This window comes from Macrobrachium nipponense, chromosome 4 (genome assembly GCF_015104395.2).
Source record: "Macrobrachium nipponense isolate FS-2020 chromosome 4, ASM1510439v2, whole genome shotgun sequence".
In the NCBI taxonomy this organism is placed as follows: Eukaryota; Metazoa; Arthropoda; class Malacostraca; order Decapoda; family Palaemonidae; genus Macrobrachium; species Macrobrachium nipponense.
Window position 1 is genome coordinate 78533935 of NC_061100.1, and position 27873 is coordinate 78561807.

The 27873-nt window shown below is 39.3% G+C and overlaps 1 protein-coding gene across 1 annotated transcript in view; it reads left to right on the forward strand.

Moving 5' to 3' along the window:
- The window catches only part of LOC135211409 (RNA-binding motif protein, X-linked 2-like), a 128255-nt gene that overhangs the window by 89380 nt on the left and 11002 nt on the right, over positions 1-27873 (forward strand). The window contains exons 3-4 of the mRNA XM_064244721.1: positions 721-840; positions 23849-24005. Coding sequence (XP_064100791.1) covers positions 721-840; positions 23849-24005 — 277 coding nt within the window. The remainder of the gene's footprint in view (positions 1-720; positions 841-23848; positions 24006-27873) is intronic.

Genomic DNA, 27873 nt, shown 5'->3' on the forward strand with positions numbered 1-27873 from the left:
AGTGAGAACATTGGTTTTCTGTATATGGTAAATTTCTATTCTGTCGTGTCTCTGATTATTAAAATATTAAGAAAAGGAATTTTGTTGTCTGTTTCCCATTCAACTTTAAATTTGATGCTGGGCACTAAAATCTGAAAATTGGAGTAAGATGAAGATAAAACTGTTGGAATGAAACCAATGGCAAATAGTAATTAAAAAGTGAAAGGCAGAAAGGACATCTCACAAAAGCAAAATGGAACATTGCTAAGACTCTTTACCTTTGTGTACATAGCATTGCACAAAGCATACTGTAGACATTAATGCCCTGCATGGGACCTTCAATTTAAAAGGAAGTACCAATGATTGAGAAGTGCCAAAGAAATCCACTAATGAGGTCTAATGAATTTGACAGTTTTATTGGCCTTTCATCTCCATATATATTTTCTTTTCACAAGGTGAACAACTAGATAACTCTTGATAGCTCTTTTTCAATACTGTTGTATTTTATGTACAGTGATTAATGGTTCAGTTTCAGACCTAAGATAAACAAAAAATTCATATGTTTATACATAGTAGAGAACAAAGCTTTTGGCTGGATGAAATTGCCTCCTCTATATATAGAGCTGATACCTAAAGACTAGCAAAAACTTCAGTTGAAATTCTGAAAATTGTACCCATCATTACTGCATATAGTAAAGAACATAAGCCCTGTATCTTTTTAATGTGTCTCCTTACTTCCAGATTGTTAATGTCAACCTTGTGCGGGATAAAAAGACAGGGAAAAGCAAGGGCTTTGCTTTCTTGTGTTATGAGGATCAGAGGTCCACAATCCTGGCAGTTGATAACTTGAATAGTATCAAAGTAAGTTTTGAATAGTATCAAAGTAAGTTTTGATAATTTAAATTTTTATGATCAATTTAAAGTTTTACTGTAAACAATTATGCATATGCATGTATGATAGAAAATTTTCCAAAATCACAAGGTAGATCATGGTATAATACTTTATACTGTATTTGTTTCTACTAGAATACAAACCTTTTGTCTTTACATAGGGATTTAGCTTGCAAACGAGTTGGAATACCCCTTAACTTTCAAACAAGGTCATTGACTACCGAAGGTAGGGGGGAAGCCCTGCCTACTCATCGGTCTGCTTTCCACTTTGCTTTCAGTTCCCATTGTGTGCAGATGTCTTCTGTGCTCTGTGCCGGACTGTCATTTGCATTCTTTCTTTTTTTTTTTTTAAATTTATGTAGATTTTTTGCTTTTTTATTTTATCATGCAAACTCCTAATTTACAACTGCCTTTGGAGAGAGAAAACCTGTAAACATTAGGCACTGCCTAGGGAGGGACAGTTCTGGGAATCAGTTCCTACCCTTATGATGTTGACCCTCACACCTTATGTGTCATGCCATAGGCTTGATTGCAACCAGTCTACTCCTTGTTCTAAGTGCTGGGTCTGGCAGTCTGAATAGTGGGTGAAGGACTCATGAATAGAAGAATTTTGAGTCTTAGCTATGAATTCTGGGACAAATCCAAAGGTTACAGAACTCCAGCCTCTCATATGTTCATCAGAAGAGAGTCCATGTAGTTCACCGACCTCTTTGAAGAAGCCAAGGCCTGTAAGAAAATTGCCATCAGGGTTTAATTCCTTTCTGTTGAGCCTCACAAAGGTTCATATGGAGGCTTCGTAAGACTGCTGAGCACCAAGGTCAGGTCTCAATTTGGAGGTTTGAGATCTGGGGAGCAGGACTGCTCAGAACACTTGGGAAGCACAGAAACTTCCCATGAAGAAGAGAGATCCCCATCTTTTAAATGAAGAACTAGTCTTAGAGTAGCTCTATAACCCTTGATGGTTGAAATTGAGAGTAGTTTCTCCCTATGGAGAGAGATGTAAGTTCACTGGTACTTGTTGAATAGATGGTCTTGCTTGTATCTACCTTTTCCTTGCCTTTTATAAGGCATTATTGTATAAGTACCATCTTTATTTATCTGAAGTGATTTTTCATCAGGGTTGTCCACTGTCAAGCCAGAGGTCAAAAGGATTTTGGGCTGTATCATCATTAGATGATGTACTTTAATTTTGTCCAGAATGGAGATCCCTCTCACCAAGGAGGCCCATCAGGGGGATGAGCAGTATTGTCACCTAAAGCAGTAACTACTCTGGGACCCTCACCTGGATATACACCATACCCACAGTGACTTCAGGGTTGTCAATCTTTTGAGATCAGACCCAGCACTTGGGGCAAGGTTCGACATGGAAGTTTTGCCTCACTCAATCACTTCAGGTACTCTAGTTTTACAGGTGGAGAGGCATGCCATCCACGTCCACTTTCCATGTATGTTATAAGAGCACAGTGCCATGCAAATGTTGTCAATGACAGAGGAAGAGGGAAGTAATTGCAAAAGCTTAATAGAGGGAGGAGTAAAAGGAAGAAAAATGTCCAAAGTTTGGATGAACCCACTGCAGAGATGGAAGGTATAAACGTGCATTCAATTCCAGAGTGGATCCTAAGCCTCCACCTCATCAAGGGGTTGGAATGGAGAGAGGAGGGGGTTTAACACCAGAGCCGTAGACCACAACTCCCTAAGCCCCTTGGGCTCCCCAACACCTGTAACAAAAGTTGGGTTAGAAGAGGCTGTCTCTCTTTTTTGCCCTGAGAAGGAGCATCCTGTTGAAGACAACTCTTCCTCTGAGTGAAAAGAAACCACTGGCAATGAACCAGGCTGGTCATCTTCCCCCCCATTGGTGGCTCTTAGGTCATCTTCCCCCCATCGGTGGCTCTCAACTGATGAAGCAGCAGAAGTAGGGGTGAAGGGGAAACTGCTACCTACGGAGTGGTAACATCAGGTGGGAGTTTAGCCAGGGACAAGAAGAGGAAAAGAAACTTCCGACTGGACCCTACACCGGTGCATTTTTACCACCTTTTTGGATCAGAGAACTGGTCAAGATTTCTTATCCTTAAAGCAGAACATAAAATTCCAACTGCTATAGTTGAAAACAAATGACTCAACTTGTGTCCATCCCAAGAAATGGACTGCAGGTATATTAACACTAATGAGTGGTTACTTTGAAGTAATCACTTAGAAACAGTCGACTGCCTTTTTGAACATAAAAGAAATTAGTAGCATTAAAGTAACAATGACAAGCCATGTTGAGGGTGAAAATCTGCCTCCAAGACACTTGCTACTTAACTCCCTTAAACTAAGGTATGATAATATCCATGACCCAGAAGTTTATTCAATTCCAAGGAGAAGGGATAAGAATAAACAAATTAAAATTACAAAAGTAAAATTTACTGGCCAAAGATATCCACTTAAGATTTAAATTCTTGGGCAAAGTAGAGAAGTATGCCCATTTATACCAAAACCACTTCAGTGCACACAATGCTTAAAATTTGGCCACACACAAAAAATGTCATAATAAGACAATACGTACGTGCAGTCTGCTCATCTGTAGAGCATACTACAAATTGGAATTTTAGTCTTCCAAAGTGCGCCAATTGCAGGTTAGCTCATCATGCTAGATCTAAATAGTGCTTCTTTTACCAATACTATACAGAGCTTAAACTGTTAATGACTAGATCAGGAATGACAGCTAAAGAAGTTAGACAGGAGTTAAAAGTTAGGGGGGTCCTTGATCCATCCAAAAATCCCTCTTTCACAACTGCAGTTAAAAAACTAAAACTTAACCAACATAATATCAAGCAGCAGAATTGTGGTTAAATTCACCTTGCAAGCTCCCCAAGACTGCGTAATGGATGACCTTTAAGATCCAACTCACCAACCAATGAGGAAAATAAAGGGAAAGAGGGAAAGGTCCTTTGCTACAAACTCTCAACCACAGAGCCCTGGGGAACAACACCATACCTCCACAACAACTGACTGAGTACTGCCCAGGTGTAGACAATCCCATTTACACGTAATTGCGGCGGTGTTTTAAAAAAATCCTAAATTACATTAATGACACAACATGCCCACATGATTTTAAGATCAAAATACACACACACACACACAGCTTAATCAGAAACATAATCATCCATCCATACAGGAGGTCTTCTATTCCTCCATGGATGCTGATTCTCCCGTTTCTCTTCGACCACTCACTTGTGGTTTCACTGATTCCTCTGAGACTGAATCATCACTTGACATTTTGCTTGAGCCATCAGATAGGGAAGCTGGAACTACAACTGGTCGCACATCCAACACATGCCTCAGTATTCCATCCACGGAAATGTTGTTCAAGGAGTTCACATGAGTAACCATCCCTTTATGCCACTGAGTAGTACAACGAGCATCCGGGAGCTACACCCATACCTCCTCACCCGTCTTAACCCTTAAACACCAACTGGACGTATTTTACGTCGACATTTTTTGTCTCTCGGCTGCCAACTGGACGTATTTTACGTCGACATACAAAAGTTTTTTTAAAAATTTGTGGAAAAATACTTTTAGGCCCACCAGCCGAAAACTCCTGAATCACGCGCCTTGGGGGATGCTGGGAGTTCACGGATCAAGGTGTTGTTTTGTTTACAATCGCTACGCAGGCGCGCAAGCGCGAATTTCTTTCTTGCCGCACTAAAAAGTATCTGTGACACATCTTGGAAATTATTTCGTCACTTTGACATAATTTTTGTACCATTTTAAATTAGCCGTTACATGGAGTATTATATATGAAAATGTGCGCATTTTTATGTAGAATACAACTAAAAAATACTCATGATAGTAGCTTTTATTAATTTTGAGATATTTTCATATAAACAACGATAAGTGCCAAAATTTCAACCTTCGGTCAACTTTGACTCTACCGAAATGGTCGAAAAACGCAATTGTAAGCTAAAACTCTTATATTTTAGTAATATTCAATCATTTACCTTAATTTTGCAACTAATTGGAAGTATCTAGCACAATATTTCGATTTCTGGTGAGTTTATGAAAAAACTTGTTCCTACGTCCGCGCGGTAACTCTTCCGAAAAAAATCATACATGCGATTGTGGTAATGTTTGCACCATTTTAAATTAGCCGTTACATAAAGTTTTATATATGAAAATGTGTGCAATTTCATGCACAATACAACTAAAAACAACCCATGGTTGTAGCTTTTATCCATTTTGAAATATTTTCATATAAAAAATAAGTGACAAATTTTCAACCTTTGGTCAACTTTGACTCTACTGAAATGGTAAAAAAACGCAATTGTAAGCTAAAACGCTTATATTATAGTAATATTCAAGCATTTACCTTCATTTTGCAACAAATTGGAAGTCTCTAGCACAATATTGTTATTTATGGTGAATTTATGAAAAAAATAACATTTTCTTTACGTCCGCACGGTAACTCTTCCGAAAAAATCATACGTGCGATTGTGGTAATGTTTGCACCATTTTAAATTAGCCGTTACATAAAGTTTTATATATGAAAATGTGCGCAATTTTATGTAGAACACGAAAAAAATAATTGAAGGTAGTAGCTTTTCTCATTTTTGAAATATTTGCATATAAATCACGATAAATAGAAAAAAAACCACGTTCGGTCAACTTTGACTATCGAAATGGTCGAAAAACGCAATTGTAAGCTAAAACTCTTACAGTCTAGTAATATTCAGTCATTTATCTTCATCTTGAAACAAATTCAAAGTCTCTAGCACAATATTTAGATTTATGGTGAATTTTAAAAAAAAATTTTCCTTCCCTCCGCGCGGATTCTCCGCCACAAATCTTCGAAATGCGTACGTTCCATTTTCGGAATATTTGCTCCGTTTTATATTAGGCATTTCATAGAGTTTTATATATGAAAATGTGCGCAATTTCATGTAGAATAAAACTAAAAATATTTGAAGGTTGTAGCTTTTCTTATTTCCGAAATAATTGCATATAAAAAATATATATATAAAAAAATTCAACATTCGGTCAAATTTAACTCGTCAGATATGGTCGAAAACTGCATTTGTAAGCTAATATTCTTACAGTATAGTAATACTCAGTCATTTGTCTTCATTTTGAAAGAAATTGGAAGTCTCTAGGACAATATTTAGATTTATGGTGAATTTTTGAAAAAAATATTTGTTTACGTCCGCGCATTACGAATTCATGCATTATTTTGTGATAATATTTTCTCTGTGTTGCTTTTATCGTTTTACAATGTGTTATACACCAAAATGATTGCAATTTAGTGTACATTACAACGAAAAAAAAGTAACTTGTTACCTTTAACCGTTTTGCGCACAGCGCGATTTGAATATAATTATATATGAAATTTCATTTTTGCGCTATCATATATTGCATTATTTATATATGATAATGATAATTTTTTTCATTTCTGATGGTTGCATACTAAACTTCAGCCAATGACAAAAAAAAAAGGAGCCAAAAATTAACTCTTAATCTTGAAAACTAAGCGCGCTGTGATTTTTTTAAAAAAATATTTTTTCCGCTTCCGCGCTCACTCTGAAACACCTCCGGCACACGGGAGACATTTTTTTTTTTACCGCTTCGGCGTTTAAGGGTTAATAGAAAGGGGCATATCTTGGCTGATATCTGCTCCTTTGTGGACTACTGAAGGGTATCTCCATTCATATCTATACTGCATGCTGTGGAACAGATGATTCATCCTGTTTGGACCTTGGTTTGCTATTGTACCAGAAGACTGCTTTAATAGGACTAATTCCTCCCCTCTCTGCAATAGCCTTGATAGTCCTATGGTGCCTTTCAACTATTCCATTTCCTCCCGGTCCATAAACAGCCTGAAATGCCCTAACAATGTTCCAACAAGACAACATTACTCCTAAACACTGACCTAAATGCTGTACTATTATCCAGTAGTAGTTCATCAATTGGCCCTCTTTCCAAAAAGATATATGTATTGCAATTACACCACTTGAACACCTGAATTTTCCCTGGTCACCTGACAAGCCCGAACAACACCCCACAAAAATTACCAACACTTAGGTAAAATTTTAACTGCCACCATTACCAACACTGCAGGTAAACATTGTTACCGCATCACCTATCAGCGCCACCAGCCGCCGGCCGACAGTGACTACTCTCGCCAATCGCTTTTTGTTCGCTCACCTGTCAAGACGTTTCTTGCAGCGTGCAAACCTTTGGTCCCAGCCCAACCCCCTACCACGTTAGATAAGATTGTTGTCGCCCTTGCTTGTTTTGGATTTCGCCTTGGCTTTTCTCTGCTTGGTTTTTTATAATGGACTTGGACTGTAAAATGGACTGAACTGCAAAGGATCCTCCCCCAACTAAGACTCCTCCAGACCATCCCAGCTAAAGCAACTCATTGCTCCTGTACCGCCTGCAAACGGAGAATGAGTACACTCAAATCCGATCGACATTCCTTGTGTATTTCATATAGGAAAATTCAATGCAATTTAAGTCATCGATGTGACGAGTGTAAGGACTGGTCTATGGACCAAATGCAGGCATATATTAAACATAGAAAAGCTCTTGCTTCAAAGAGTAAAGGTAAGGTAGTTTCAGCAACTAAACCCAAGGTAGAAGAAGCTAGTGATTTGGATTATTTACTACACTGATGTCTAAGTTGCAGGATGAGATGAAAGTTAGCAATAGGGAACAATTTACTAACCGCTCTCTTCCAGCTCCCCGGCACAGCTGTTCCGGAACCAGCCCTTACAGGAGCTGGGGGTCAAGGAGATCCAAAAACAGAAACGGTAGGAACTACCGTCCTCCCTGATGAGGAGCAGGCAGTGTCCGCAGCAGAATTCCCTTATTCCCCTGAAAACGTAAGTCTGAAAATGAAATCAGAAATAGGAATGACACAGACAACTAGGAGTGTTAGGGATCAGCTAGGCGAGGCACGGTTCCAAGGGCAGTTGCCTTCAGATCCTTTATTTAGTCCTGCTAGGTTAGGATCCCCATTGGATCCAGAGATCTGTTTGTTCCCGGCTAATACTGTGCCGAAGGTAAAATCTGTCCTTCCTCCTGGGAGTTTCGACTCAGTTCCATCAACGGTAGATACTCTGAATGCTCCCTCCTCTTCAAAGGTTCCCTTTCCATCTGGAAGTATTTCAGAACCTTTGCCCTTTGAAGGTTCCTCGAGCGTTGCTCAATTCAATTTAGCTGACTATGATGGTGATCTCTTAGGCCTTTCAAAGGTTATAGGTCCTTGGTTAGGCAGTGTTTTATTTTGGGTTTCGGTAATATTCAAGACCATGTTCTTATGAATTTCCCTGAATTCTTTAATGATATGTATGTAGATTTTCAAGGTTGTAAAGATTCAATTTATTTTCTTTCCCTTAAAAGGATGGCTTCTAACCCCTCTATATCCCCGGGTTTGTCAGTTTCTCTTCCTCCTGTTTCAGGGGTTTCTACTTCAGTCACAGATCATTCGGCAGCCCCGCCTTTGGGGGCCCTCATGCCTTCTCCTTTGATTTTCCCTTATGAGAATACTTTTGCTTCTAACACGGCTGTGTTGCGTTCCGCAGGTTTTTCCCGTGCGGATGAGGTGTTGATGTCTTCCCTGCCTTCGCAGGTTTCTTCTTTCGTCATCCCTTCGTCTTCCGCTGGTTTCAGCGTTGCTGTGGCAGGTGCCTCGGATACCTTCCCCACCTCTGTGATCACTGGACCGAGAGTAGTTCCCAGTGTATCTTCCACTGTTTTCCCTTCTTCATCCATCCTTCCTTTGGTAACAGGACTTCCAGGTTTCTGGACTTTGTCGGGTCCGATGGTTGCTCAGCAAGGACGGTTATGTAAGGATGTTTCTTTTTCAGCGGCGGTAGACGTTCGCGCAGGGGATGCGGCTTCTTCATGTGTTCGGGGAAGATCGCCCTTAGATATTAGTTCGGTTCAATCCAGGTTGTTGAATCAAGGTTGTGAAGTGCTAGGTTTGCGCAGCTCCAGCGGTGTTTTGCTTCCGCAAGAAGCCTTAAATCGATCAGTAGCTTCCGCATCTCTTGGTAGAGGTGTTGATATTATGCAACCTTTTGTGGTTGACTCAAATCCAGGTTTCATTTCTCCCGATGTTCCTTAGGTGTAGGTCAGGGAAGGTTAGGTTCTCCGTCTCGTCAGGGTAGTATTCCGGGGTCAGTCTTGCCTCTGCTTCTCCTTCCGCTCAGGTGTATTCAAAGGATGCAAATAGAGAATTTTGTGTCGAGGACAAAGGTCCTCCTCATCCTTTATCAGGCTGTCTGATGACGGTGGACAGCGAGTATCGTAAAATGATAAACCTCATTTACCTGTTTCCTCAGTCGAAAGTTGATGAGGAACCCTTTAAACCTAGCCAAGCTGTGTTTGAAGAACTTTTTTCGACCAAACCGCTGGTTTCATACAATGAACTTACCTGTCAGATATATACATAGCTAAGACTCCGTCGTCCCCGACAGAGTCTTAGCTATGTATATATCTGCCAGGTAAGTATGTATGAAACTTTATTGTATTATAACAATATCATTTTTGCATCCATCATGCAAGTTGCCTTGGTTTTGGCGTGTAGAACAAGCTCTGAGGGAGGCGGACTCTCGGTTAGCTGCGGTAGTGGAGGCGGGTAGACAGGACTCTACTCTTATTCCCAGTCGTAAGCCATTGTATGGCGTAGCAGGTAACCCTTCTTCGGGTTTCAGAGTGCCTCTGAACAAATCGGTGGAGGCTCTTCTTCCCAAGGTCCCGGCAGGTAACAGACTCGTTCGTATTTTGGTGAGAGAAGTGGCCCTTCTGGAAGACACCTTTATGGATGCTCTTGGGCCTCATGGGTTTCTTAAAATGGGATGGGTATACTCCTTCTGATCCCTTTTTGTTCGATAACCTCATCACGTCGGTGTCGATGGGCTTAGCTCATCAAACGAATGTCTCGACTAATTGTACTACCTTTGTCAGAAAGAAGAGGAGGGACCTTTATCTGACCCATCTCCCACCTCATTTCCCAGATATTCACAAGCAAGTTTTGTCCAGGGCTTCACTGGCACTCTGTGAAACTCTCTTCAAGGAGGAGGATTTATCTTCACTGGTAAATTTTGTTTTCTCCACGTCAGTAATCGAGTCTCGGCAAGCCATTATTCAGGTGGCTGCTCAGAGCACTAGGTCCCCTAAAGGTGTGCGCGTAAGCGCTCCGGTTCATCTTCCCCGGCCAGGTCTCCCAAGAAAGTCAGGTTTTCATCCAAACCTTCATCTGCTTCATCCAAACCCTCTTCTAGCAAGAAGGGTTTTCGGAGATAGGAGACACCGCCCTCGTCGACACCGGTAGGAGATTGTTTGTCCCCCTTCATAACAACCTGGGAGAAGTGGGGTGCGGAGAGTTGGGTGGTGGAGGTCTTGAAAGTGGGGTACAAGATCCCTTTCCACTCGGCCCCTCCACTATCCAATTCCCCGGTAGTTCTTTCAAGCTATTCCCCGTTATCCATCAGGGGGAAAGCTTTGGCGATGGAGATTCGTTCCTTGTGGGACAAGGGAGCGTTAGAACTAGGTCTTCCCACACTGGGCTTTTACAGTCGAATCTTCGTAACCTCCAAGGTGGACGGTTCTTGGAGGCCCACCATAGATCTTGCAGGACTGAACCGTTTCATCATTTCCATGAAGTTTCGTATGGAAACGACTCAGTCAGTGCTGAGGTCAGTCCGAAAACACAACTGGATGGTGTCAGTGGACCTCAAGGATGCATATCTCCACATCTGGAATCTCGGAGATTCCTTCGTTTCTTGGGTCCACTGGGAACCTTCCAGTTCAAAGTCCTCTGTTTAGGACTAACCACAGCACCTCAGGTGTTCACGAGGGTGATGGCTCCTGTTTCTGCTATCATGCATAGTCAGGGCTTCTGCATGAGGGGGTACCTGGACGATTGGCTAATTCAAGCCTCTTCCAGGGAGGAGGCTCTCAGAGCAAGGAATTTCCTTCTAAAACTTTGCGAGACGTTGGGGATTCGTATCAACACGACGAAAAGTTCCCTGTTCCCTTCTCAGACTATTACTTATCTCGGCGTGGACGCCTCTTTTGAAGGCTTTCTGGACTCAAGAACGAGTGCGGTCAATTATGAGACAAGTCAAACTCTCCCTCTCAGACAAAGTGCAACTTGCAAAAGAATGGAGAAGTCTTTTGGGGAAGATGTCATCTCTGTCCCTTCTAGTTCAAGGCTCTCGTCTCCGGATGCGTTCTCTGCAAGTACATCTCAGGAATCACTGGAACTTTTGGGAAGAGGAGGCAGTGATAATCTGGGATGATTCCTGCCTTGAGGATCTTTGGTAGTGGTCAGAAGAGGCTCATCTGCCCACCGGAGTAAGTCTTGCCCTCCCGATTCCAGACGTACATCTGTATTCAGATGCCTCGAATCAGGGTTGGGGTGCAACCCTGGAGGAAGCTCAGGCCGAGGGCCTTTGGGGGGGTTTGGATTGGGAGGAGTCAATAAATTTCCGAGAATTAAGAGCCATAGAGGAGGCTCTGTTAAGCTTCAAAGATCAAGTCCGGGGGAAAGTCATAGCACTCTTTTCAGACAACACTACGGCACTAGCTTACCTACAGGTACAAGGTCATCAACCCTGAACATCGTCGCACAGAGAATCTTATGTTGGTGCAAAAGCTGCAAGACCTCATTACTTCCGCAGTTCATTGTGGGAAAACTCAACATCCTAGCAGATGCGCTGAGCCGTTCGAAAGAAGTCCGAGGAAGCGAATGGACATTAGCGCAAGAGGTAGTCCAATCACTGTTAAAGAGGTGGCCAGCCACGGTGGATCTGTTCACCACAAGGTTGAACTATCATCTCCCGGTATTTTCTCTCCAGTAGCAGACCCTATGTCTTGTGGGATGGATGCTATACTCCACCCATGGGACAATCTACAAGTATATGCCTTCCCTCCTTCGGCCTCATTCATCAGGTACTGGCAAAGCTAAGAAGGTGCAAGAATACGGAGATGACCCTAATTGCTCCGTTTTGGCCTCAGAGACCGTGGTTCCCGGATCTCTTGGAAGTGCTGTCCGAACCCCCAGTCCTCCTGCCACGAAGGAAGGATCTTCTCAAACAGCCTCATTTTCATCATTACCACAAGAACCTTCCCGTGCTCAACCTAGCTGCATGGAGATTTTGCAGCGAGGAGCCCGAAAGTCCGGTCTTTCGGAAGGAGTGGCTCGACAACTTTCTATGTGCCTGGGGAAGTCTACAAGGAAATCATACCAGGTAAGGTGGGCGATGTACCGTACATGGTGCAGGGCACAAAGGCACAGTATTTCCTGCCCCATGATAGCAAAGGTGGCGGATTTTCTTCTTTTCCTCTACTATTTCAGGCTACAGGTCCATGTTAGTGAGCACCTTTAGGTGGTTTCATTTACCAGAGATTTTTAATAGTAAAGTCCTTCATGATCTTCTCAGATCTTTTAGGATTGAACGACCGATTGTTTTCCGCTTGCCCCCCCGTGGGATATAGCGGATGTTCTAAAATTATTAAGCTTGCAAGCCTTTGAACCTCTGGAGAGTTTGTCCTTACGAGAACTTACTAAGAAAGTCTTGTTTTTAATATCGCTGGCTATGGCTAAAAGAGTGGGGGAAATTCAGGCTGTCTCGAGATCAATTTTGTTTGCGGGGAAGGATTTGTATCTCTCATATCTTCCGGAATTTGTGGCACTCAGAGTCAGAAACTAACCCTCTTCTGAGAGTTGAAGGTTTCATCTCTTGAGGATTTCGCCGGAGGTGATGTTGCCAAAATGCATCTTTCTCCAGTGCAATCGCTTAAACACTACCTGTTGCGCAGTGCCAAATTATTGCCGTGACTGCGGTCTTTATTTGTTTCGCCTAGGAATCCTTCTAGACCGCTATCGAAAAACGCAATCAGTTTTTTCTTAGGGGAAGTAATTTCCCAATCTCTTCCCAGAGACAGTTTCGGGAAATGATGTTCCGCGCCCTAGAGCGCATAGTATCAGGAGTGTAGCGACGTCATCAGCGTTCCTGAGGAATTTCTCAGTAAGCAGGATTTTGGAAGCAGCATCTTGGAAATCACTGTCAGTATTTACTTCTTTCTACTAGAGAGATGTACAGTTCGTGTCAGAGAGGGGTTACTCACTAGGGCCGTTCATAGCGGCTAATTCAGCGCTAGGTTAGTCGGCAGTTAGCGCAGGATCAGTAGGGGAAGTAGTAGTTTTATTGTTTTCTTGTTTTTTGTAGATTAGTCTGCCGCCTTTTCTGGTTTATGTCTGGGTTTGGTGTACTATCCCTGGTAAGTATGTTCTTTTGCAGTGGCTCAGCTCCCTCATCGCGACTTCTAGATTCATCACTCACCTTCAGTGGACGTCAGGAAAGATCAGCCCTTGGAACTTATTCTCCATACGTACATGGGAGGCTAACAGCCACATGGGAGATGTTTAGTTGCTCTCCATACATGAGAGGTTTATGATACCACATGGAAGGTTTCTGGAAGGATCTGCCCTTGGGACTTATCCTCTTTACATGGGATGCTATACAGCCACATGTGAGGCGTGTAGTTCCCCTCCACACATGAGAAGTTTATGATACTTCATGGGAGGTTAGACGTGACCAAGACAAGACTTGGTGATCAGACTAACGTTGAGGTACTTGTTCCTTCCGTTTCTCATCTTAGCATTGATGGAAGGTGAGTTAATGGTATTAATCCAAAGTAATAGTATAATGAGTTTATACCAATGTACATCGAGTGGTCGGGCTGAAACGATGAATGAGTCCACCTCCATTTAAATGTTGTAAATTGGGCTAATTCAGGTGTTCAGGTGGTGTAATTGCAATATGGAGTTTTCATATCAAAACTAATATTGTAATACCTACCTTAACACCTGAATGACACCCACCCTCCTCCCCACATCAAATGATTAATGATTTAGCGATTGATGGGAGTAGTCACTGTCAGCTGGCGGCAGTCCCGCCAACCGCGGACAGGTGACTCGTTAACAATGTTTACCAGCAGCGTTGGTAGCGCTGGCAGTTAAAATTTTACCTAAGTGTTGGTAATTTTTGTTGGGGTGTTGTTCGGGCTGGTCAGGTGACCAGGGCTAATTCAGGTGTTCAGGTAGGTATTACAATATTAGTTTTAATATGAAAACTCCATTATTCAACTCAGCAGATATTTCTTGAGCATCTTCTTTCTAACTTCCTCCATATTGCGAAACGACCAAATAGGGTATCTGTCTGTATTGATGTTAACATTAATAGCTAGGCACTGCCAGTTTCTTTCAACATTTAATTCACCTCCTTTGTGCACCACAGGAGCAGGATCAATGGACTTACATCGATCACAACACCGAACTACCTTCTTCACACATTCTCTGGAAACTTCAGGGTCCAACTTCTTGGCTAAATATAGTGTTCTGTCAATTCCCATATGGTGTTTATTATGCAACTCTGTTAGCTCAACTACAGCACCTGCACAGAGATGTGCATGCTCGACTTCATTGCTTGCTAACCAACTCTTCTTGACTTTCGTCAGAATATCAGCTGTATTCTTCTCTGTAGGCACCATCTGAACCACAATATTCAAACCAAAGTCTGTTATCAATTCCTTCAATGTTCCTAAATGTCTCTTGATCATCATCTCTGCAGCTCCCTTTGTGTGAACACACTTCTCAGCACTTATTACAGATTTCAACCATGCTCCCACAGTTGCAGAGTCAGTCCTCAGCTTTATTGATTCAAGACCCCATTTAATGGCCACATGTACCCCTTTCAAAACAGCTTCTAGTTTGGCAACATTGATGTGGTTAACCCTTAAACGCCGAAGCGGTATTTTAAAAATCGTCTCCCGTATGCCGGCGGGGTTCAGGAGTGAGCGCCGAAGCGGAAAAAATGTTTTTTTTTTTTTTTTTAAATCACAGCACGCTTAGTTTTCAAGATTAAGAGTTCATTTTTGGCTCCTTTTTTTTGTCATTGCCTGAAGTTTAGTATGCAACCATCTGAAATTTAAAAAAATATCATTATCATATATAAATATTGGGATATATGACAATGCAAAAAAAATTTCATATATAATTTATACAAATCGAGCTGTGAGCAAAACGGTTAAAGCTAACGAGTTAAATTTTGTTGTTGTATTGTACACTAAATTGCGATCTTTTTGGTATATAACATATTGTAAAACGATCAAAGCAACACAGAGAAAATATTATTACAAAATGATGCATGAATTCGTAATGCACGGACGTAAAATTTTTTTTCAAAAATTCACCATAAATCGGAATATTGTTCTAGAGACTTCCAATTTGTTTCAAAATGAAGATAAATGACTGAATATTACTAGACTGTAAGAGTTTTTGCTTACAATTGCATTTTTCGACCATTTCAGTCGAGTGAAAGTTGACCGAATGTCAAATTTTTTTTATTTACCGTTATTTATATGCAAATATTTCGAAAATGAGAAAAGCTACGACCTTCAATTATTTTTTTTTGTATTTTACATGAAATTACACACATTTTCATATACAAGACTAAATGAAACGGCTAATATGAAATGGAGCAAATATTACGAGATACAAAGTAAGCATTTCGGAGATTTGCGGCGGAGAATCCGCACACGGAGGGAAGGAAAAGGTTTTTTCAAAAATTCACCATAAATTTAAATATTGTGCTAGAGACTTCAAATTTGTTTCAAAATGAAGATAAATGACTGAATATTACTAGACTGTAAGAGTTTTAGCTTACAATTGTGTTTTTTGACTATTTTGGTAGAGGCAAAGTTGACCGAATGTCGATTTTTTCTTGTTTGTCGTGATTTATATGCAAATATTTCGAAAATGAGGAAAGCTACGACCTTCAATTATTTTTTGTTGTATTCTACATGAAATTGCGCACATTTTCATAAATAAAACTCTATGAAACGGCTAATATGAAATGGAGCAAATATTACGAGAATGCGAAGTAAGCATTTCGGAGATTTGCGGCGGAGAATCAGCGCACGAAGGGAAGGAAAGAGTTTTTTTTAAATTCACCATAAATCGAAATATTGTGCTAGAGACTTTGAATTTGTTTCAAAATGAAGATAAATAATTGAATATTACTAGGCTGTAAGAGTTTTAGCTTACAATTGCATTTTTCGACCATTTCAGTAGAGTCAAAGTTGACCGAACGTCGATTTTTTTTCTATTTATTGTGATTTATATGCAAATATTTCAAAAATAAGAAAAGCTATGACCTTCAATTATTTTTAGTTGTATTCTACATGAAATTGCACACATTTTCATATCTACAACTCTATGAAACTGAGCAAATATTACGAGAATGCGACGTAAGCATTTCGGAGAATTGCGGCGGAGAATCCGCGCGCGGAGGGAAGGAAAAAGTTTTTTAAAAAATTCACCATAAATCAAAATATTGTGGTAGAGACTTCGAATTTGTTTCAAAGTGAAGATAAATGATTGAATATTACTAGACTGTAGAATTTTAGATTACAATTGCGTTTTTCGACCATTTCGGTCGAGTCAAAGTTGACCAAACATCGATTTTTTTCTATTTATTGTGTTTTATATGCAAATATTTCAAAAATAAGAAAAGCTACGACCATCAATTAATTTTTAGTTGTATTCTACATGAAATTGCACATATTTTCATATATAAAACTCTATATAACGGCTAATATGAAACGGAACAAATATTACAAGAATGTGACTTAAGCATTTCGGAGATTTGCGGCGGAGAATCCGCGCGCGGAGGGAAGGAAAAAGTTTTTTTCAAAAATTCACCGTAAATCGAAATATTGTGCTAGAGGCTTCAAATTTGTTTCAAATTGAAGATAAATGATTGAATATTACTAGACTGTATGAGTTTTAGCTTACAATTGCGTTTTTCAACCATTTCGGTTGAGTCAAAGTTGACCAAACATCGATTTTTTTCTATTGTGATTTATATGCAAATATTTCAAAAATGAGAAAAGCTACAACCTTCAATTATTTTTTTTTGTATTCTACATGAAATTGTGCACATTTTCATATATAAAACCATATAACGGCCAATATGAAATGGAACAAATATTACGAGAATGTGACAAGCATTTTGGAGATTTGCAGCAGAGAATCCGCGCGAGGAGGGAAGGAAAAAGTTTTTTTATTTTTTTTTTTTCAGAAATTCACCATAAATCAAAATATTGTGCTAGAGACTTCGAATTGTTTCAAAATGAAGATAAATGATTGAATATTACTAGAATGTTAGATTTTTTTGCTTACTCAAAAAAGGGATTTTGACAAAGGAAAAATCTATTTCTGGGGAGAGACCTGTATCGCCCGGTGAAAAGGATCCTGCTATCCACTTTTCTAGTATAAATAGTTTCTAAATATACCAGAGAAAAAAGCTAGCATTGGTATGCAGAGGTTACTACCCTCGCGCGAGCACCCAAAGGGCGTCGGGTATAAAGTTCAGGGCGTATGAAAGCCATTATTCACAGGTCTCCTGCCATTTAGAGTTTTCCCTCTCAAAATCCCCCATATGGGGAGAGCCGAGTCAACAGTCACACCTACATCGCCCCCGTACTACTACTGTTAATACCCGACTCGAGCGACATCTGCAATCCTTGATGTTTTAGATACCTTTTATGGCTTGGATAGGTGTAGGGAAGGGAAGACTACCAGAGGGGTCGGGTTCACCGGGCGACACAGGTCTCTCCCCAGAAATAGATTTTTCCTTCGTCAAAAATCCCTTTTCTGGCTTGACCTGTGTTTGCCGGTGAAAATTTACCAGAGAATACTATCCATGCCTACTGAATAATAAGTAAACTTAAGAGGAGTAATGAAAACTGAGATTCATTTAAATATAAGTTTACTCACTGCAAAAATATTTTAGTAACAATAGTTAAGCTTAAACTTATTATTACTAATTATCCTAAGACTTAACCTATGACTTAGAATTAATTATACTTAAAAGTAATACAAAATAATAAGGTGTCATGTAAGGAATTTGATACAAATTCAGGGTATGTACAAATCGGTCTATAAAAGCCTATCCGGAACAAATAATTTATGTACAAGAATAGGTGGCAGGATGACGCCCAAGTCCTCCCAACACCGAGGAGAGAGGTATCGTGGAGAGTACGAGTGAGCCAGGTAGAAAGGAGAGGAGGGGGGGGAAAGGTGGGGCAGAAGAAGATTTGGAAATGTTATTCGGGGGAGACTATGCTCCCTGCAGCAATTGTTGAATATTTAAGAGCCTCCAAATTCTTCAAATAGTGGCGCTTGAAAACTACTGGAGATTTCCAACCCGTGTATTTCTTAAGATCCTCAAAATTCATATTTTGGAAACAATTAATTGATGTAGCCACCGCCCGGATGTCATGAACATGTGGGAATGAATCCGGGTTGGACCCGGGTTGGCTTGTTTTATAAAGTAAAGTATTTGCTGTCTAATACCTCTCTAGCACAATATTTCGATTTATGGTGAATTTTTGAAAAAAACTTTTTCCTTCCCTCCGTGCGCGGATTCTCCGCCGCAAATCTCTGAAATGCTTACATCGCATTCTCATAATATTTGCACAGTTTCATAGAGTTGTATATATGAAAATGTGCACAATTTCATGTAGAATACAACTAAAAATAATTGAAGGTCGTAGCTTTTCTTATTTTCGAAATATTTGCATATAAATCACGATAAATAGAAAAAAAAATCGACGTTCGGTCAACTTTGACTCTACTGAAATGGTTGAAAAATGCAATTGTAAGCTAAAACTCTTACACCCTAGTAATATTCAATCATTTATCTTCATTTTGAAACAAATTCGAAGTCTCTAGCACAATATTTTGATTTATGGTGAATTTAAAAAAAAAAAACTTTTTCCTTCCCTCCATAAGCGGATTCTCCGCCGCAAATCTCCGAAATGCTTACTTCGCATTCTCGTAATATTTGCTCCGTTTCATATTAGCCATTTCATAGAGTTTTATTTGTGAAAATGTGCGCAATTTCATGTAGAATACAACAAAAAATAATTGAAGGTCATAGCTTTTCTCATTTTCGAAATATTTGCATATAAATCACGATAAACAGGAAAAAATCGACATTCGGTCAACTACCAAAATGGTCGAAAAACGCAATTGTAAGCTAAAACTCTTACAGTCTAGTAATATTCAGTCATTTATCTTCATTTTGAAACAAACTGGAAGTCTCTAGAACAATATTCCAATTTAAGGTAAATTTTTGAAAAAAAAATTTTACGTCCGCGCGTTACGAATTCATGCATCATTTTGTAATAATATTTTCTCTGTGTTGCTTTGATCGTTTTACAATGTTATATACCAAAATGATTGCAATTTAGTGTACAATACAACAACAAAATTTAATTCGTTAGCTTTAATCGTTTTGCTCACAGCTCGATTTGTATAAATTATATATGAAATTTTTTTTGTGTTGTCATATATCCCAATATTTATATATGATAATGATATTTTTTTTAATTTCAGATGGTTGCATACTGAACTTCAGGCAATGACAAAAAAAGGAGCCAAAAATGAACTCTTAATCTTGAAAACTAAGCGTGCTGTGATTTAAAAAAAAACATTTTTTCCGCTTCAGCGCTCGCTCCCGAACCCCGCCAGCATACGGGAGACGATTTTTAAAATACCGCTTCGGCGTTTAAGGGTTAACCACATCAATGTTGCCAAACTAGAAGCTGTTTTGAAAGGGGTACATGTGGCCATAAAATGGGGTCTTGAATCAATAGAGCTGAGGACTGACTCTACAACTGTGGGAGCATGGTTGAAATCTGTAATAAGTGCTGAGAAGTGTGTTCACACAAAGGGAGCTGCAGAGATGATGATCAAGAGACATTTAGGAACATTGAAGGAATTGATAACAGACTTTGGTTTGAATATTGTGGTTCAGATGGTGCCTACAGAGAAGAATGCAGCTGATATTCTGACAAAAGTCAAGAAGAGTTGGTTAGCAAGCAATGAAGTTGAGCATGCACATCTCTGTGCAGGTGCTGTAGTTGAGCTAACAGAGTTGCATAATAAACACCATATGGGAATTGACAGAACACTATATTTAGCCATGAAGTTGGACCCTGAAGTTTCCAGAGAATGTGTGAAGAAGGTAGTTCGGTGTTGTGATCGATGTCAGTCCATTGATCCTGCTCCCTCCTGTGGTGCACAAAGGAGGTGAATTAAGTGTTGAAAGAAACTAGCAGTGCCTAGCTATTGATGTTAACATCAAAACAGACAGATACCCTATTTATCAGTGGTTGACTGTGGTCCAGGTCGTTTCGCAATATGGAGGAAGTTAGAAAGAAGATGCTCAAGAAATATCTGCTGAGTTGAATAATGGAGTTTTCATATTAAAACTAATATTGTAATACCTACCTGAACACCTGAATTAGCCCTGGTCACCTGACCAGCCCGAACAACACCCCCACAAAAATTGCCAACACTTAGGTAAAATTTTAACTGCCAGCGCTACCAACGCTGCTGGTAAACATTGTTAACGAGTCACCTGTCCGCGATTGGCGGGACTGCCACCAGCTGACAGTGACTACTCCCATCAATCGCTAAATCATTAATCATTTGATGTGGGGAGGAGGGTGGGTGTCATTCAGGTGTTAAGGTAGGTATTACAATATTAGTTTTGATATGAAAACTCCATATTGCAATTACACCACCTGAACACCTGAATTAGCCAAATTTACAACATTTAAATGGAGGTGGACTCATTCATCGTTTCAGCCCGACCACTCGATGTACATTGGTATAAACTCATTATACTATTACTTTGGATTAATACCATTAACTCACCTTCCATCAATGCTAAGATGAGAAACGGAAGGAACAAGTACCTCAACGTTAGTCTGATCAGTAAGTCTTGTCTTGGTCACGTCTAACCTCCCATGAAGTATCATAAACTTGTCATGTGTGGCACTGGATGAATGATAAGGGTAGGTGTAGGGTGACTGAACCTAGTTGTATCCCATACATCAATGTGCATATCAGATTAAGGTGGTAAAAGGATAACAACTCTGCCTTAGTCAAGAGCTCATAATGGCAAGTGTAAATTCAATCACAGGCAAAAGGAAGACTAACTGGAGCAAATGTTGTCTTCGCCAGGAGGGCAAGAAAAATGAAGGTCTAACTACACCCTTGGCCTTTGTACATCATAATCCTGAACATGATGGGTATGTAATGATTTCAACCAGTGTGCCGTTGTTCCAAGAAATTAGTGATATGCCACTTAACTTTGACCCAGCAAGGGTGGATGAAGGCAGTGGCATAGAGGTAACACTGCAACAAAACATGGCAAAATACCACAAGAGAAGTAGGGTCATGTTTAATCATTCAAAACTTGAATTAAACATTCAAAACTTGAGCATGCAAGAAAGCAAAGATCTATGGTTGAAGGTAGTGCACCACAGGAAAATAATCCTAAACAGCGCTGAAGAGTCATGACCATGACGCATCATTTTATGTGAAAATGTGGCACCTGTATTAGATCTTCAACACGTAATGACCATGAATCTCAACAGGATACTACATGAGTGTACTCACACACTTTATGATGGGAAATGATTGGCAAGACTAGGTGCAGGTGATGCAATCGCTCAAGAACTGAAATACCATTTTGCATCTGTCACTGGCCTTTACAATAGGGAGAGATCCCATCTTAGAAATCTTGAGAAAGAACAATGTCACAGTGAAGAACCAGTCGTATATCCACTAGTTTTATCGGAGCTGGTTAATTATATAATTGAAACCAGCTTGAGTTTGGATGGTCTTGCCATATTTCCTTTTGCAGACATATCCTAATTATGCCAGCAGCACCTGGAACATTGCCTCACCCACTGCAAATACAACAAGTTGAAAGGACAAATCATTAGCAGGAGTCCCTGAATTAGAAGCACACAAGAAAAGAAGAAATGTGCTACTTGTCTCACAGAAAGATGTAGTTTTACCACTATCTCAGGCATCTGACTACTACTCAGATACACTTGTGATTACTAAAGCAGCAGTATCTGATTACTAAAGCAGCAAAGATACTGGGGAAGCATATTCTGGATCATCAGTCCTGGTATAACGGTGGCACATCAGTGATGCCATACCTCAAAGTCTGCTCCAGTTCACTAGTATGGTTGAATGTAAAGAAGACATAAAGTCACAGCTAAGGTTTTGTTCATCAAAGTCAGACCTGGCTATTGATCAGCTCCTGCAGTACAACTGCTTCTCAAAACAGAAGGAAGGAGCTAGTATACAGTGACACTCAGTTGATAGGGAAACTCCTTTTCCAGTGTTCATGGGCATGGCTATCTATGCCAAAATCAGAGAAAGAAACATGGTAGAAATGCTACATGATCATGATCAGCCTGACTGGGAGATGCCACTGTCATCAAGTATGTGGAAGAGGGTGTAGTCTGTCTACCTGTCTTGAGAAAGGGGTTGTTTACCACTGCAGTCATGGACAACATTGATCACAATCCTTCAGAAACTATGACTACCTCTTTTTATGGGACCAACGTATGGTATTCCAGCACCTTGCCAAAGACAACCAGGGGGGAAAAGCATCAGCCACTACAGTTTGGGCCAGAGAGGGTAAAATCTGTACTTGAGCTACCTGACTTCTTTACAAATATCCCCTTTGCTTCCTTCAAGTTCTAAAACCCAACACCAACAAGTGATGCAGTGCCAAAGCCAGTCTCAGCATATCAGGCAGGTTGTGTATGGGGTCAGGCAATTCTGTGCCAGCCAGAAGCAGAGTCCAGCTGACTGGTTGCCATGGCAGGTGCAATTGCTACATACTTGGGCTTACCTGCACAGGTTTGAGTAGCTGCAAATGTGAGGAATAATTGTAATGTGAGGTGTAACTAATGTTGCAATTGCTGCTTCAGATAAATCTGAATGAAAATTTTGTCACACTATAGGATAAAAGGGTGAAATCATGCAACTTTAAAATCTTGTGTTCATTTCAGGCTTAAAAAAAAGACATTTGAGACAGTGCTTGAACATAGATAAGATACTTGTTATGCTCCATTATAGTCCTATGCTGGTATATTTTTCAGTAGCATTATGGAGTCCTTTTCCAAGATGTAATATTGATAATAGCCCAGTAGAAATGTAGGCATAGATAAAAATTTCATGTCCCTTATCTTTCTTAGTTGCAGAGTTATGAAACAAAATGTTTCTTGGCAGCCATTTTGTATGTCATCTTTATCACAATTGTAAATATAGTATGTAGTAGGAGCTCTGGTGATATCTGCGATTAACTCTTCTACCCAGGAAGATATTATCAGAATCATGATTTATGTTTTTATCTTCACAATGATTTACTCAGTGTCAGAAATCGAAAAAACTAGCAGCCATCTTCAAAAGTGGCAACCATATTGAAATTTTGCATGGACACTCAGATTTTTTAAAGGAGGGCGTTAAAATGAGCACTTAAGCCAGATTTCATGCTTGTGTCACAAACTGAAGTGTTTTTCTACTTATCTGCTGCACTATTAGTAGCTTCACATATAACTAATATAGTATAGGTACAGTAATTGTAGAGTTGTTATCTACTTCTGTCACTTTCTTTCAAAAGTAGATATTTTGCTATCAAAGAAAAGGGTTGTATCATGTGAACCCATGAAATATTATTTAAGCTTTATGTTTTGACCATACACACTGTTGCCTTATTTGAGGTGTGCTTATCTCTATTCCAAGTGCCTCTTTTCTGTCGCAAATCTTTGTACTGATAGGGTTAAGTAAGAGATTTAGGGGGCATCCCTCCTATGGAAGGGATCGCTTTTGCTTCCATGGAGAGGAAGATCATCTTTTCCGACAAATGCATATCCAGTTGCTCAATTTGAATGGATAGTAAGGCTGTCTGTTATATTAAGTTATATGTATAAAACTAAATGTTTAAAATTAACTGAAATTTAATCATTTTAAGTTGAAATGTAATAGTATTCTTAGTCAACAAATCCTTAAACTGTATAGCCAGGATTGAAATTTCTTTTCATTTTTTAGCTGGTGGGCCGCATCATAAGGGTTGATCATGTGGAGGAATACAAAGTTCCTAAAATGTCTGAGAATATGTCAATGGAACAACAGCAGTTAATTTTAGAAGGATGTGCTCCACAAACTGCACCAGTAAATGCAGTTGAAGCTTCACCATCCTCATTTGGTATGTAAAATTTAAATATTTAAAATGCATTGTCTTCAGGATTTGTTAAAAAACAGATTTTGATGTAGGTAGAGCCTATTTTTGGTAGTTGCTGTCTCGTCCATTTAGAGCTCCATGGTGACCAGACTAATGTCAAAGAATTCTCTTAACTGGTCTTATGGCTGGGTACTTATTGTGTCGTAATGATAAACATTATAACATGTGATGGAGTATAAATGGACTCAGGATAAGAGGGCACTTTCTATTATCCTCAACGAACAATGATACCTGTTTTCCTACTACGTCAAAACCACAAGAAGAAGTGGTTATGCGCATACGCACAGTCATATTATTTACATTTGACCAAAATCCAACCAAGACACCATTCCTTTCTATTGGTCATTGTAGGATGATGTCATACCAAGAGAAAAGAGAGACATTTGGCGAGGAAGACGGCCTCAACCGAGTGGATGTTAGACAACGACTCATTTCAGAAAGTAGCCAACATGCTTCCACAACTGAAAGCAGACCTGTTTGCCTCATATGAGAATCACAAACTGCTAGTCAAGCAGCAGCAAGAGATGCCTTCCTACAAGACTGGAACAAATGGAGGACAATATATCTTTTTCCTCCATTCTTCCAGATTTCAAAGGTGTTGAACAAACTCCTAACCTTCAAGAACAGCGTACTTAATAGCCCCAAATTGGCCGAACAGGCATTGGTTCCTTATACTTTAACAATGGGCAAAGAGATAATTCCAGTACTGTTTGCTGTTTTATCCCAGTCAGTAGGAGGGAAAATCATTTACGGATCCTCCTTTCTGAGTTGAGACCTTCATGTGGATTTTTTTTATATATTATCTACCATGAAAATTACTTGGCCAACATTGCTAGGTATCTAGTGCAAAATCTACAGACTTCATATATCTGGCAATACCAGTACGTACGGAAGATATGGTTAGATTATATCCACACCAAGAGCCCTTTCAGAATTTCTAGGGAAACAATTTAAAATTTTCTTATCCCTTTTGAAGGCAAATGCTTTGTAAGTTAAAACAATCATGGCATACAAGGCAGCATTAACGGAACCATTGCTTTATGAATTCTGGATTGACTTTAGTATAGAAATTGTCACTTCCCTTCTGTCGTCCTTTGCACTACAAAGATCCCTCTTGAGAGGTTCCAATTACTTGGTCGCTGAACAAGGTGCTTGGAGTATAGAAGTTGTCACTTTTCTTCTGTTGTCCTTTGCACTACGATAAAGACCCGCTCTCGAAAAGTTCCAATTACTTGGTCCTGAACAAGGTGCTTGGATCACCCCCTCAATTCAATGGAGTCAGTATACACAACCAAGCAAACTGGGCTCTCTTAGATGGGAACAATACATCACGCACATGGCTAATCATCAATTATTATTGTCCTCTGGCCTTTCATTCTTGGCCAAGAATGAGATTCCTTTTAGAATGAAATCTCTTATTCTAAGGTATTTGGAATAAAGAACGGGGCCTTGAAACTTGTGGCTTGACCCTGGACCAAAAATTATTTTGGGTCGTTGGAATTAGCATTCGAGAGCTTTTCATCACCTGTCAATATCTATGTAAAGCTCGTTGAGGACAAGACAGTGACTGCGTTATCAAAAAACAGGTTTTGATGTAGGAAAAACGTATATTTTTGGAAGTCGCTGTTAAGTCCTCAAAACCCTCTCACTTCCCTGACAAAAAGACATGGGATTTGGGTAAGGGATCATCCTGCATTGACCAACAGAAAGGAATGGCTCCTTGGTCCAGTTTTGGTCCTCTGTAAACAATAGGATGGTTCATAGCCACTTCTTCTTGCAGGTTTTTGACTTAGCTAAACTGGGTTTAGCATTCACTGAGGATAATAAAAAAATGTCCTCTTATCCTGAGTCCATTTATACACTATCATGTGTTATATAATGTTTATCATTACGACACAATACCCAGACACAAGACCAGCTAAAAGATCATTCTTCGACATTAGTCTGATCATCATGGAGTTTTGGATACACCATAGAATTGTAACTCCTTGAGGACTTAACAGTGACTACCAAAAATAGGCTTTTCCTATGTCAAAACCAATTTTTTTATATATGGTATATATATTTGCTCATAAATATACCCAGGGGTTGTTGTTGGTTTTAGTTCTCATCTTTTATGATAGTATGCTAGATATATTTGTAATTTTGCAAAAACTACAAAATAATATTAGAAAAATATGTATACATAATCCAGAAAAAGTTACTGCATCTTAGATCTCAGTTAATTTACATAAATATTTTACAACAAATATACTTGGAATTTGTTACTCTTTCTAGTTCTTATCTGTTATGATGTGTGAGCTGTAATTATAATTTCACAGAATAAAATAACGTTAATGTATCAGAAAAAAACACATATAACTCAGTTAAATTTATGATTATCATGTAAGAAGCCCCACAAGGGGTTGTAAATACCATAGTCATTTTCAACTTTTGTGGAAGGTAGAGAGAATTTTTCAGATTCTTTTTCTTATACCATGTATATTTGCATGTCTTCCTCTCCGTTGATATGGTTTTTTCTTTAACTGGGCAACCTCAAAGTTTGCCTGGTCTGGGGTGCTGCATGTTTTTTTTAGCCCTGCTTTTTAAGGGTTAAGAGGTGTGCCGACCACTAAATTTTGAGGAATTTTCACATTTTAGTTAACTGTTTTCAACTGTTTTATGTCTAAATAAACATCCTGAAGCAATAATAATAAAAAAAAATTTTTCGATTAGTTTATTGCCAATTTTGTTCATTGCTTGTATGACACTGTGACCCACAAATTGTAAGAAAAAACTTGTAAAAACCAGCTTTATGAATGTTTCAGGATAGGATCAGGTAAGTTATTCACTGTTTTCGACTGTTTTATGTGTAAATAAACATAAATCTAGAAACATTGCTAAAAAGAGAATGTTAAGATGGGATCATGAACAATTTTGTTCATCGCTTGTATGGCACTGTGAATGACATTGTAAAAAACATACGAGTCTATGATCAAGTTTGAGATATACACTGTTTTGGACTGTTTTACAATAAATAAACATATCTACAAACATTATTGCTAAAAAAGAATGTTTAGATGGGCTCATGGACAATTTTGTTCATCGTTTTTATGGCACTTTGAATGACAAATTGTAGAAAAAAGCATGGAAAATGAATTTTGAATAAAATTTATAAAAAATTAATTGTTCCCATTAAAATATACCTTTTTCTCTAGTTACCATAATAAAGAAAACAGCTTATAGGTACAACTGGCTTCAAGAATCTAAATATGTATTTTTCATTGTTTTTCACTTTTGAGTCCACAAATTTTGCTGTTTCCTGAAAGTTTTTTTTTTTTAACTAAATGCTTTGATCCCTAAGAGGGCAGAAGCAAGACTTGTGTTTATTCATTTTTATTTGTAGAGTAAGTGCTAAAAATTAGATGGAAATAACCATTAATCAGTAAGTAGAAAGTTATTTACCTCATAATAGTAATGGGGCCTTATAGTGCTGGTACTCCCCACGAGTGCAAATTTTGGGTAATAGTATATAAATCAAGAGATAGCAGAGTTATATTGATTTGATTATATTGTAAACTAAAGTCCATTTTATGATGAAAGTGATAAAAAAAAACATGAATTTGTGGATGTTTATCATAGAAAAATACTGCGAATAGGCGAATTTCCTGCGAATGATGGGTAGATATGATCCAGAGAGAAATCCGCGAATGCATGAGTCTGCGAATACGGGGGCCCCACTGCACCAAAGTTTGCGAGAGTTTCATCCACGTTGCTGATGCACAATAAAAGTCGTTAGCAGAGCAACATTCTTTCCTCAGCTTCAGCTAAAACTTACAGCTTAAATTTAGCA